At 51.4% G+C, this 13,164-nt stretch overlaps 1 protein-coding gene across 1 annotated transcript; it reads right to left on the bottom strand.

The window, feature by feature from the left end:
* Positions 1 to 578: 578 nt before the first annotated feature.
* LOC116488979 (alcohol dehydrogenase 1-like) lies at positions 579 to 4,132 on the bottom strand. The gene is made up of 9 exons (XM_032186993.1): positions 4,115 to 4,132; positions 3,934 to 4,035; positions 2,810 to 2,951; positions 2,443 to 2,530; positions 2,114 to 2,333; positions 1,743 to 2,003; positions 1,328 to 1,463; positions 1,021 to 1,159; positions 579 to 603 (listed from the first exon to the last, which is right to left on the bottom strand). The coding sequence occupies exons 1-9, from the start codon at positions 4,130 to 4,132 to the stop codon at positions 579 to 581; spliced, it is 1,131 nt and encodes a 376-aa protein (XP_032042884.1).
* Positions 4,133 to 13,164: the final 9,032 nt, after the last annotated feature.

Genomic DNA, 13,164 nt, shown 5'->3' on the forward strand with positions numbered 1-13,164 from the left:
CCCCCACAGCAGTTTTTAACAAACTTGCAAGCTGTTAAGTAAGCTGTTTTGTGCACCAGCATGCAAAGCATGTGGTACATCAGCATGCAAGGCATTTTGGCGTGACGGTCTGCAAGGCATTTGCTATGTCAGCGTGCAAGGCATGTGGTGTGTAAGTGTGCAAGGCATTTCATGCATAAGCATGCAAGGTGCTTGCAGTGTCTGCATGCAAGGTGCTTACAGATTGGAGGCATCAGCAGGGGAGGGAGCAAAGGAAGTTGCTCAGTGCAGAGAAGACGGGTGTGGTGGTGGGGTCAGGGGTGCAAGGCAGAGCTCCTCATGTCCTGTGAGGCCCCTGCTGTTCACAGCACTGCGTGGGAGCGTTGGAAGAAAGCTTTAACTTGTGCATGTGTTTCCTCAGGAGAGGCGGCGTTGCAGCTCTCGCAGGGCGTGAAAGCACAGGCAGCAGCATCAGAGCCGTCGAGGTCCTCGTGCTCATCTCCTTGTGCTCAGTGCAGGGAGACGGTGAGAGAGCAGGGCCTGCGCCACGAGGTCCTGCTGGGCTGCTGACCGCGCTCATCCTCCCTCAGCCGCATCCCTCAGAAGAGCAGGACGGTGCGGATGCTGGAAGGGGGAAAAAGGGAGCAGTTACCGGAGGTGCTGCCGCAGTGCTCAGGAGCAGGCAGAGGTGCAGGCAGGTGCGGCCGGGACCGGCCACCTCAGCTCTCCCCCAGCCTCTTCTGAGCTCAACAAGGGTGCTGAAGGAAAGCCTGAGGCACCCCGTCCCGCCCCGCAGCTCCTGTACCTCAGCCTGAAGGCACAGTCTGCGAGGTCCCCACAGATGCCCCTTCCTCCTCACTCTGCTTTCCAACGCCACAGCGAGTTGTTGGAAAGTGGAGGTCTTCCCTCCGCCTTACAGCAGGGCCTCCCACCACCGGGACTGGGGCCCTGCCTGCTGGCACTGCTTGGGCGCTGGCTGAGGGCAGCGAGCCGGGCGCTGCCTCGCAGGGGGAGCCTCGCTCCTGCGAGCCACATCCTCACCTTTTGCCTGCGCGTAGCAATTCAAAGCCCTCGTTGATCTTAGCGATCGGCAGCGTGTGCGTGATCAGCAAGTCAGAGTTAAATTTCTTCTCCATATAGCTGGAGACCAGTTTGGGGATGGAGTCTCTCATCTTCCAGCCTAGAGAAGAGGGAAAAGCACCTGCAGTGAGTGACTGGAGAAATGCTGCTATTATTACTTGTAAATAAATATATTTAAACATAAAGGGTAACTGTTCTACAGACAGTTTGGGAATTACTGTGAAAGGACAACACTGAAATGTCTGCAATATTTCCCTTACTTTCATACCTCCAATCAAAGTCCCCTTACAGGTACGGCCACTTAGAAAAAGCAAAGGATCGATGGGAACCACTGAACCAGAAGGTAATACTCCAACCACCACGCAGACACCAGTGTTCATATTGCAGGAGGCCAGGGCAGCGACCTGATGGGACAGATGAGTGCATTAAAAACACTTGAGAGAAATTTCAGTTGTCTGCCACTCATAGCTATCTGCAAACCAACACTTTCTGTACAATGAAAGCACCATCCCCTTTTGAGACTCCTACATGATTTTCTCCCCAAGACAGAAAACTGCCTTTCTGCACACAGACAAGCCCACAAGTGCTGGCACCAGGCAACAGAGCTCGCGCTGTGGTGAAATTTGCCCCGATGGGACGCTGTGAATGAGCTGGAAGGGGCACTGTGTCAGAAGGCCACGTACCATGGTGTCAGCTGTCCCGATGACCTCGAAGGAGTAGTCCACGCCGTAGCCGGTCATCTCGGTGAGCACCTCCTGAACAGGCTTCTGGAAGTCCCTAGGGCTGATGCACTCGGTGGCCCCCAGCTCCTTGGCCCTGGCAAACTTCTCCTTGTTGACATCGACGGCGATGATGCGAGAGGCCCCGGCCGCCTTGCAGCCCATGACCACGGAGAGCCCAACTCCTCCGAGGCCGAAGACAGCGCAGGTGGAGCCCGGTTTGACCTGCACGACACGGGGCCGGCTCAGCCTCCCGCAGGAGGAGGAGGAGGAGGCTGTGGCAGAGCGCGCAGGTGGCTGCGGGGCGCTTGCCCTGGACACGGCTGGGTACCAACCTTGGCGGTGTTGATGGCAGCCCCGTAGCCCGTGGAGAAGCCGCAGGCCAGCAAGCAGACCTTGTCCAGAGGCGCGGCAGCGTCTATCTTGGCGAGGGTGAACTCCGGCACCACGGTGTACTCGGCAAAGGTGCTGATCCAGAGGAAGTGGTGGATCTGCTTCCCCCGGCACGTGAACCTGCTGGTCTTGTCGGGCAGCAGGCACTGCGACACGGAGAGGCTGTAGGGAGCACATGCACGGGTCACTCATCACGCAGAGCACTCGCCTGCGCGGCAGCACTGCTGAGAGCCGAGCCTGCATGGGCAACAGGGTGGGGAAGCAAACTCACTGGGACTTCAGGCAGTAGTTGGAGTCCGGATTCTTGCAGAAGCAGCATTCCCCGCACTGAGGAAGGCCAAAGAGGATGACTTTGTCTCCTGGAACAGAGCAGAACCGGCGTTAGGTGCCTCTCGCTCGGCAGCCTGGAGGTGCCGCCTGTCACAGTTCATGAGCCCTCTGCCTCCTCTGTCTGCAGGAAAGATTCAGAGGCTGACTCGGGCACTTTGGGGAGCAGATGAGGAAAGTGTGTGTGGTGATCCAGTGGTACTGGTGTGCAGACAGTCATGGGTCATGGCTCCAGGCTGCTGGGGGCTATTTCCGAGCTCTGGGCGGCCCCATGGGCTTTGAGAGCTGAGTCCCGGGTGTGAGCTGGTTACCTGGTTTCACAGAGGTCACTCCTTCCCCAATGCTCTCCACAATCCCAGCTCCTTCATGGCCAGGGATGACTGGGAAATCAATGTCAAGAAAGGAACCTTCCAGAACGTGGTCATCTGTGCGACAAATCCCTGTGGCCACGATCTGTTTGGAGAGGAAAGAGCAGGTGAGCTGTAGAAGGAGCCTGGTCTGTTTTCTAGTCAGTTAATAGAAGTTTCTTTCACTTCTTTGGGTGTCACCAGCTTGGTGAGTCCTTTGCACAGTTTTGGTACGGAATCTGATAATCCCATGCAGACCGTCCTTTCCTCTTGGCCTGAACAGCTTCAGTGCCAGAAGCTGGGGAGATGTTTGTGACAGGCAGGGCATGGGACAGCCACTGCCAGCTGTGAGCCCTCCACATTCCCAGAGCACCGCTGTGCACAGGTCTGCGCCTTTACCTACAAGCCTGCACGTTCTGTATTATGTAAATGGTCTGTATTTGTGACCAGCAGGGCTAGGGAGGTGATCGTCCCCCTGTACTCGGCTCTGGTGAGGCCGCACCTCGAGTACTGTGTTCAGTTTTGGGCCCCTCGCTACAAGAAGGACATGGAGGTGCTTGAGTGGGTGCAGAGAAGGGCGACGAAGCTGGTGAGGGGCCTGGAGAACAAGTCCTACGAGGAGCGGCTGAGGGAGCTGGGCTTGTTCAGCCTGGAGAAGAGGAGGCTCAGGGGCGACCTTATTGCTCTCTACAGGTACCTTAAAGGAGGCTGTAGCGAGGTGGGGGTTGGTCTGTTCTCCCACATGCCTGGTGACAGGACGAGGGGGAACGGGCTTAAGTTGCGCCAGGGGAGTTTTAGGTTAGATGTTAGGAAGAACTTCTTTACCGAAAGGGTTGTGAGGCATTGGAACAGGCTGCCCAGGGAAGTGGTGGAGTCACCATCCCTGGAAGTCTTTAAAAGACGTTTAGATGTAGAGCTTAGGGATATGGTTTAGCGGGGACTGTTAGCGTTAGGTCAGAGGTTGGACTCGATGATCTTGAGGTCTCTTCCAACCTAGAAATTCTGTGATTCTGTAATCATGTTAGCAGTCTTTTCCCTAGAAGAGAGAAACGGAGCCGGCATTCACGCTCGGCAGCCCTTGCTTTTACCTTGACACGGACTTCACGCGCCTTTGGGGGTGCAACCTCCACCTCCTCGAGAGAGAGCGGTTTGCCCACTGCCCAGGCAACAGCAGCTCTGCAGCGGATGACCTGCAAGGAGAGGGAGTGAGGCTGCCGGGGAGCTTCGCCTTCGGCTTGGGACGGGGAGCAGGGCAGCGAGCGTCCTTACTTTTCCAGACGTGGCCATGTGGGGTGAGAGGAGCCGGCGGCGGTGCAGGCTGGAGGTGAGCTGCCGTCTGTGTGGCCGGACCCGCAGCTGGCGTCGAGGCCCCGAGCGCTCCTGGCCCCGCAGCTGCGGCTGGAGGGGGAAGCAGGGAGCGCGGCGGGCGGCCTGGCGAGGGACCAGAGCTGGCGGAGAGCAGAGCGGGAGGTTCCCCTGCGAGCAGGGAGTCCCCTGTGCCCCCTGAAAGGCGCAGCCTCCAGGGGCTGGTGGCCGGGCTGCAGGGAGGAGACTCACGGCACCGCTCGCTCGGGCTTCCACTCCCTGCCGAGGGGCAACCTTTGGCCGGGCAGCAGCTCCCCCCCAGCTATTTGTGAAAGGATTAATAATTACAGCAGAAAAGAAGACCTTGAGAGCATGGTATGGCGAATAAACAGGCCCGGCCTTTTGGAGTCCAGCATAGCTCTCTGTGGCACTGCAGCCGTTTCCCCTGGGTACCGAGAAGAGCGTGTCAGCAAGGGGCGATTTTCCAAGGACACTTTTATGTAACTTTGCAACCAGCTGTGCAAGCAGTTCCCCTTCTGCCAACGCCCTCCGTTCTCTCAGATCTGTGTCTGCACCACACAGCTTGGTGGCATCAACAAACCTGCTGAGGGTGCACTCGATCCCGCTGTCCGTGTCACTGACAAAGACGTTAAACAGCGCCGGCCCCAGCACTGACCCCTGAGGAGCACCACTCATTACAGATCTCCACTTGGACGTCGAGTTGTTGACCACAACTCTTGGAGTGTGATCATCCAGCCAATGCCTTACCCACCAGGTGGTCCATTCGTCAAATCAATGTCTCTCCAATTTAGAGACAAGGATATAATGGAGGATGTAGATGATTTGTCAGGCCCAATCTGCCCATGGTGAAGCCATGCTGGCTGTCACCAATCACCCCTTTATTTTTTCAATGTGCCTTAGCTTAATTTCCAGGAGGATCTGCTCCATGATCTTGCCAGGCACAGAGGTGAGATTGACTGCCCTGTAGCTCCCCAGGCCTTCCTTTTCTCCCTTTTTAAACATGGAGGTTATGTTTCCCCTCTTCCAGTCACTGAGAACGTCACCAGACTGCCATGACTTCTCAGACACGATGGGTAGTGCCTTATCAACCACATCCGCCAGTTCCCACAGGACCTGTGGATGTATCTCATCAGGTTCCATGGACTTGTTAAGAAACCTTCAGGTTTCTTAGCTGGTCTCAAACCTGATCTTCTCCTACAGGGTGTGGTTGAACATTCTTCCACTCCCTGCTTTTCCTTCTGGTGTCCAGGCTGTGTGGCTACTGCTCTTGCCAGTGAAGACTGAGGCAAAAAAAGCCATCGAGTACCTCAGCCTTCACCATCTCCTGGGTGACCAGGTGTCCCATTTTCTTCTGGAAAGGGCCCACAGTTTTCCCAGTCTTCCTTTTATCACCTCCTGATGGACATCTAGAAGCTTCTTGATACTCTTTTTGTCCCTGGCCAAATCCAATTCTAACAGGGCTTTGGCTTTCATTCTGTGCTTCTGTGAACAGACCCTGAAGAAACTCCTAGGAGAACGTGGATGGGGCTGCCTCCTTTTACAGTTTCAACGCAGAACAGCTCCAAAAGGCTTGGGCCAGCCAAAGCACTGCTCTTTTTTAGCTTGGTTTGGTTATGGTTTAAATAGACTGACTCATTCGATCAGAAAGTCTGACATTCAGCATCCAGGTTCCACCTCCATGTAATGGAAGCAGCCTTTTCGTGAAGGTAGTAGTTTCAAGTGGCTCTTCCAAAACCCTCACGGCAGCCAGTGGCATTTGCTGCCCTCCCCTCATCCTACAAGGCCACTTATGTATCTCCATCAAGCATAATTCATGTTGGTAGGTGCTGTGGATGGCAAGGAAGGGCTTGCACACCAACTGCATACCAGCAAGGCTTTAATTGACTGCTGGTAGACCTGGTGCAGGCTGCCCGTGCCTCCCTTACCCACATGTGGGATATCTGCATCATTGGCCCCACCCAAGCTCGTGTCAAGCATGGGGGCTGCTCCACTTGCTGGGAAACGTGGCAGTAACAGGTTGGGGTTAATGGAGGACCACTGCCCTTCCCAAAATGTTGTTGCCACCATCTTGTGGCACAGGGATGCCAGGCATGGATTGAGGAGGTTTGATTCATATCTTAAGGGCAAACTAGTTCCCATTCAAATCCAATGCATCACAAGATAGATTTTCTTGGAACATCCTGCAAGTTTGCTAAAACCACAGTCTGCTGATTGAGAGATTAAATAAATAAATAAACAAATAAATAAATTTAAAGTAAACGACGCACTTAAAAACAGAGTTTGAATGATTCTTGAGAGACCATGTAGATTGGACCTTTTCCCAATGCAGCATCAATTCTCTGGATCATTGCTGAGAGAAAACTTGTGCTTAAAGGCCTCCAGCAATGACCTATTCCATTACCATTTTACAGTGCATCATACTGTCAAAGTATAACCTCCTTGGAGAGGACACATCTCCTGTTCTTGGGTTACCTGGCATCACGAGAGGCCATCAATCAGGCTGACAGTGACCTCCCTTCCCATTTTTTAAAGCCCTACCACAAAGCAACCTCATGTTTGGCTGATCTTTTTCCAGTGTGCAAGTTTTAGCTTGGGGTTTAAGTTATACACGTCTCTCATCAGACCACATTACTACCAATCAATACAAATTATAACAATTCTAATATTTCCTTATTAATACTTCCATAGCTGGACCTGTATTGGATGGGAAACTTTTAACACTAGAAATATCGAAATGGTCAGAGAAGACTGCACATGCTCTTACACATCTGCAAGTAGAAGTGTCATGAACAAGCAGTTCAAAATAAATATTGCACAGGCATTTGTGTAAGAACAGCAAAACGGTGTTTGTACAACCTGCTAGACTGCTTGTGCATAACCCAAATGCTGAGGTACTATCCACCTTGCCCAGCTTTTCCACATCAGTAAGTCAGGTGCATGTGATTAGCTACTTGGGTATTTTAACCATATTTTCCTTTGAACCCTCCATCTCATCATGTTTTTGTTCAGAAGACATTGAATCAATTTCCAGTATCGCTACTTAGACAAATTTATTTCAGCCCATTTCCCCATATATGCATTGGGAACCAAGTCAGAATGTCTAAAACCCTTCAAACCCTGTGCCATACCATCGGGTATGCTCACTGAGAAGAACATTGGTTTCAGATAAAAAGCGTCTTTCTAGGTCTCACTTTCAACAGCTTTATTTTCTGCCACTGTGCCAGGACCACAACTGGCCCCACTCATGAACCGTCTCACTCAAACAGGGGGGGCTGAGCCACATGCAGGGAGATGTGGTGGTGACAGGCAGGGGTAAAGGAAGACCCGAAATGTTGCCACCATCTTGTGGCACAGGGACACGAGGCATGGGATGAGGAGGGGGCTGAGGAGGCATGGGATGAGTCCTGGTGCCCAAGGGGCAGCCTGTCTCTCTGGCAAGCAAAATGGCCTGGGAAAGGGTTCCCCAGCCCCCTGGCCCTCCTCCTCCTTCCACACCAGGGCCTCTTTCAGGCCGCACAATCCCCCTTCCAACACGGCCATGTCGGGCCTGGGGCGTGGCGCCATCACTGCGGCCATCACAGAGGCCTCCTGATGTCACAGTGGCATCTGCCCCCCGGCGTTGTCCTGGCGCCTATAAAAGCCCCTGCGCCTGGCCCCCCCCTCGCTGATCCCCCAGGATCTCTAGCGACCACCAGGCATGGCTGGGATTAAGAGAACCTGGGGCGACAGCTGCCCACCCCTGTGTGGGATAAAGGCGAGTTGGGTCATGGAGCCTGCGAGGAAGTGGAGGCGGTGGTGCAGCAGTGGAAACGGAGCGGCCGCGGCAGATGGTGTGGAGCCCATGGAGGTGGATCCACCTGCGGAGGACGAGGAGCCGATGGAGGTGGATCCACCGCCAGCCCATCTGGTGTGGCACAACACCATCGTGCCAGGGCTCCCACCAGCGAGACAGCACCAGCGTCATCGCAGAACCACCCGGACCGCTCCGTACTCCCGGCCCTGCCTCCGCCACCATGCGTAGGCATCTGCAGGCAACCCTGCATGATGGTAATGGGATGGCCTCTCCCCCCTCTCCCTCCCATTTCCTCTGTGGGATTATTCTGGGTCGTGCCTGCATGCACGAGGGGAAGGTTCTGGAGTTCCTGCGAGCATAGTGGGAGGGGTTCTGGGTTCCTGGGTGGGACGCTTTGGCACTATATAAGATACTGTCACACAGCAATAAATTGGCTTATGGCACAGAAATTTGGTCATTGTGTCCGTTTGTCCCAGGGCCTTTTGGTCGGGTTATCCGACATTTGGTGACCCCGACATGATACGATTCTCAATGTGAAACCGGTTGGCGCGAGTTAGGCGTGGCGCGAGTTAGGCGTGGTGCGTACGTGCTAGGTACGCGGGTGGCCATGGGGCCTGGAGTCGATGAGGTGGTGAGTACTGTTAAATCCTTGGCCAAGGAAGTAGGGATAACACTACGAAAGAAGGATGTACAGTCCCTCTTGTTCTGGGCGACACACCGGAATCTGGCAGAGTCTCCTGTCCATTGCTTGAGACAGACCGTTTTAGAAACGGTGGGACGGGATTTATTTGATAGCGCCTGCATCGGGAACAAAGAGGCGCTGAGGTGCAGGGAGGGAGTAGAGAAGATGAAGCCTGCATCTTCTCTGAGGTGCTCTGTGGCAGAAAGGTGAGCAGCACCAGGCCCATACTTGCAGGTGGTTACAGCCCAGGCAGCAAAAAGGAAAAGATTGTCCCCACAAGAGCGTTCAGACAGAACTGGTGACCAGAACGGCTACAGAGTCTCTGTCCTGGTGGGCAGCTGACCTTGACTGCACAATGCTTCCATTAGACCAGAGTTCCCAAAGCCCTTTCCAAATTGGCCTTAAACACTTCCAGGATGAGGCATCCTCTAGAGGAGGGTGAAGATTTGTGCTCCTTCTCCAATCACTTTGTCAATGCCCCCTTCCCTAGAGAGGAATCCCAGCTGCCTGGCTTCCCTGCCCTCTAATACCAGGCTATTGGCTCCATTGTCCCAGCACCGGAGCAGCCAGGTGACAAGGTGCTCACCTGGACGATGACTGAAATCTTTTTGCATATCTTGTATCTCATCCTGGGATAGGCTTTGGGTAGCTATTGATGCCTGTATGATATCTTCCTCTTTGTCTTCCTGTTCCTCTGATGGCCCAGCCACTTTACAGTAGCCTGCCTGGACTTCTTCCTCCCCAGTCTCAGTAGGAGTTCATCCGCTTTATAATAGACCTGACTTTTTCATCCATTGTTTCATCTTGGATACAAGGCAACTGACACTGGCACGGTTTGGTTCCCCGTCCCAGCTTTGGGGCCTGTCACAGGGACTGGAATGGCTGCAGGGCCCGTTGTAGGGGTTGGAACGGCTTGCAGGGCCTGTCACAGGCGTTGAACTGCTGTTTCTGAGGTTTGCAAAGGCAGAACCTGTCTATTTCATTGGATCCAGCAAGGGGAAGTGCTAAGTCCTGCACCTGGGCAGGAGCAACCCCAGGCACCAGGACATGCTGGGAGTTGTCCATCTACAAAGCAGCTTTTTAGGAAAAGACTTTGTGATCCCGGTGGACACCATAGCTAAGCTGACAGCATGTGCCATTGCAGCAAAGGCAGCTAATGGTATCCAGGGCTGTGTTAGACAAAGTGTTGCCAAAGGGCTGAAGGAGGTGATCATTCCCCTCTATTCAGCACTGTTGAGGCCACAGCTGCAGTGCCATATCCAGTTCTGGTCTGCGCAGTAGAGGAGTGATGTGGAACTGCTGGAGAGAGTTCAGCAGTGGGCCACAAGGATGACTGAGGGACTGGAGCATCTCTCCTGTGAGGAAAGGCTGAGAGAGCTGGGGCTGTCCAGCCTGGAGAAAAAAAAGGCTCAGGGAGGATCTGCCCAAAGGGCACTCACTGATATATTCGAGAACTCAGGCCTGTCCATCTGAGCTCGGTGCCAAGGAAGCTCATGGAGCTTGTTATCTCAGGTGCCATCTCACAGCACTTGGAGGACAACCAGGCGATCAGGCCCAGTCATCATGGCTTTATAAAAGGCAGGTCCTGCTTCACAGCCTGGTCTCCTTCTACAACAAGGTGATGCGCTCAGTGGATGGGGAAAAGGCTGTGGCTGTAGCCTACGTAGGCTTCATTAAGGCTTTTGACACCATTTCCCTCAGCATTCTCATGAAGAAGCTGGCAGCTCAAGGCCTGGGCAGTTGTATGCTTTCTTGGGTTAAAAACTGGCTGTGTGGCCAGGCCTAAGGAGCTGTGGTGAATGGAGTTAAATCCCGCTGGAGGCCGGTGACTACCAGTGTCCCCCACAGCTCAGTGTTGGGGCCAATTCTCTTCAATATCTTTATCAGCCATGTCAGCGAGGGGATCAAGTGCACCCTCAGTAAGTTTCCAGAGTGCTATTCTGCAAGTTAGGCCTGAGTGTTGATCAGCTTGAGGTAGGAGGGCTCTGCAGAGGGATCTGGGTAGGCTGGGCCGATAGGCATCATACACCTAATGCTTTTTGACCTCTTTTGTGCAACTCTTATCCCAGTCAACAGCCCTTTGAGCTTCTGGAACCCCCCTCAGTAGGGTCAGCAATTTCACAGCACGTCATGAACACACAAATGAGTTATTAAAGGTTAACAAATCCCATCTTGCTGCCAGTTTGAAGTCATGTTTGCACACAGAACTCACTTTGCCCTGCTGTAAAAGTCACCTTTAATTCTCTTCATTACTTTTTAAGTATAAAACATTAAGGCTACAGGTAATTAGATGACACCACAAGAACTCATTATGTTTTAATTGCGCTTCAGCAGTCCCCTTCCTAGAAAACACAAGTTCCTCCCAAGAAACTTTGACAAAACAAAATTTGATTGCTACAAAATAAGTCTGCCTTGAGTCAATGATAACTTGCACTTTACCAGTTATTTTGTACTCTTCACGTGAAAAATTGTTAAGGTCTGCAGAGTACTGGTATTATATCAGTGCCACCTGGCGGTTACCTCCTACCACTTTCTCTGTGTGCTGCTGATCGACTTTTCCTGGCCAGGCAGGAGGCTCTGGATTTCCACCAGGACCAACATTTGCCTGCAGCAGACGTCCTTGGCTCAGGCTCTCCACGGGCACTAGCAGAGGACTAACAACGACATTTATATGAATGTATCAGAGGAAGACGCTGTCAAGTATGAGCAAGGAATTATCAGCATAACCCTTCCCCTATTTTTAAGCCTTCTGATTTTTCTTGCATGGTATACACATCAATATACTAGAATCAACCCATAAAAGAACCATCCTTTGTGGTTTATTTGATTTTTATTTTTAAATTATTATTTTTAAAATCAAAGAGCTAAAAATATTAACCATGCACATCCCCAAATGACTCATTTTCATTCCTAAAATATTAAAAATCATTCACTATCCCAGCTTCTTGCATCTCTACTGAAAAAATTTCATGACCATTTTACATATTTTCGTATTTAAATACAGTACATTAGCATGGGCCTTTGATTTGAGAAGTTATTTTACTTTGGCATGCTTTCCAATCAACTTTTTTTTTTTTTTTTTTTTTTTTAAGTATTGGATATGGAGATAATGTTTTAAATTTATATTTGTATTTACAAAAGCAGAATTTTATAATTCACCCGGGACTATCCAAAGAAATATCAACCAGCTTTGAGTATTTCACATGAAATTTTTTTTTATTATTATTTTTTAAATCTTTCCACTTTCCAAGCAGCTATGACTTGCAGAAAACAGACTTCACAATCAGTAATATTGTAAAGTAGGAATGTTTATTCAGCGCTGGGCAGCACAGGGGGTTGTCCTACCGAAGTCGTGGGCACCTGACGCGGCAACTTGCCATGGTTATATGCAACAAAGAGTTATGCATGAAGTTTTACAATACGCCTATACATATTCATAACCTGTCCCTGCTTCATATTAAAATTAGTTCAAAGGAGTAATTTCCATAAAATCCTCCCATCTGAATTTGTGCAGTGTCTACTGGTGGTGGTCGTCGGGGGTCGTGGGGATGAAGGTTGATCACTCTTCCTCATCACTGCTAGTTGACCTCTTGTCTTTGCACAGACGCAGCTGCTCCTTGGTTCTTGTCTATCCACAGGACCAGTTTCTGCCAGTTTCTTAAAATAGGCTCACACTTTTATTAGGAGACTGACCTTGGTAAGGGGCCCAAGGCTTCTTGCTTTAGTTAATTTGCACAATGCACCATAGTTAGCAAAGACACTAAGTAGCATCCTAGTTCAATGCTGTCAGCGCTCTATCTCTACTTGATAAGATTCTCCCAACTCTCTGAGGTATAGATGGATTTTACAGAAATGAATTGTTGCTTTGAAGTTTCTAATTCTTTTGAATGCTACAAAAATATCTTCCACTACTTCATAGGAGAAGGTAGGAGAGCCTAAATCAGAATTCAGACGGCTGGTTTGGAGAGCAATGCCCCACGAAAAGACTGCTTTACTCAGATAGTCACAGCTGAAATTTCTAGATCTGTCCTGTTCCACCTGCACATGGGAACTTGCAGAATGAGGGCACACATTACCACAGGTTCAAAATGAAATATGTCTATCAAAACTATTAAATCACATTGGTCTTATTTAGGAAATTATGTTAGTGGGAGAAAAAAGTACCTCTGGGGCAATCTAGCACTGATTCTGTTTGTGGAAATGAACCTGGTGATGTTTCCCTGAGGGCATCCCAGATTTTCCAGCAGGTAGGTGTGTCGGTCCCCTCCTCTCCACCCACACCTCGCCACTCTGTTCAGCAGTGCGAGGTGGCAGGCAGCAGTTACAGTGCCACCACCTTCCCATTCCAGTGCTGGCACACTCCTCGTTCCTCCCTTTGGCACTCGGGCTGCCCAGGGATGAACACCCTGGCAGATCACTTGCAATTTTTTCCAGCACATATTGTTTCCCAGGCTTGCAAGAGACTTCTTTCCCTGGATCTTCTTGCACTTCAAAGCCAAACTTAGGTACAGAAACACC

The sequence above is a fragment of the Aythya fuligula genome, chromosome 4, assembly GCF_009819795.1.
Source record: "Aythya fuligula isolate bAytFul2 chromosome 4, bAytFul2.pri, whole genome shotgun sequence".
NCBI lineage: Eukaryota > Metazoa > Chordata > Aves > Anseriformes > Anatidae > Aythya > Aythya fuligula.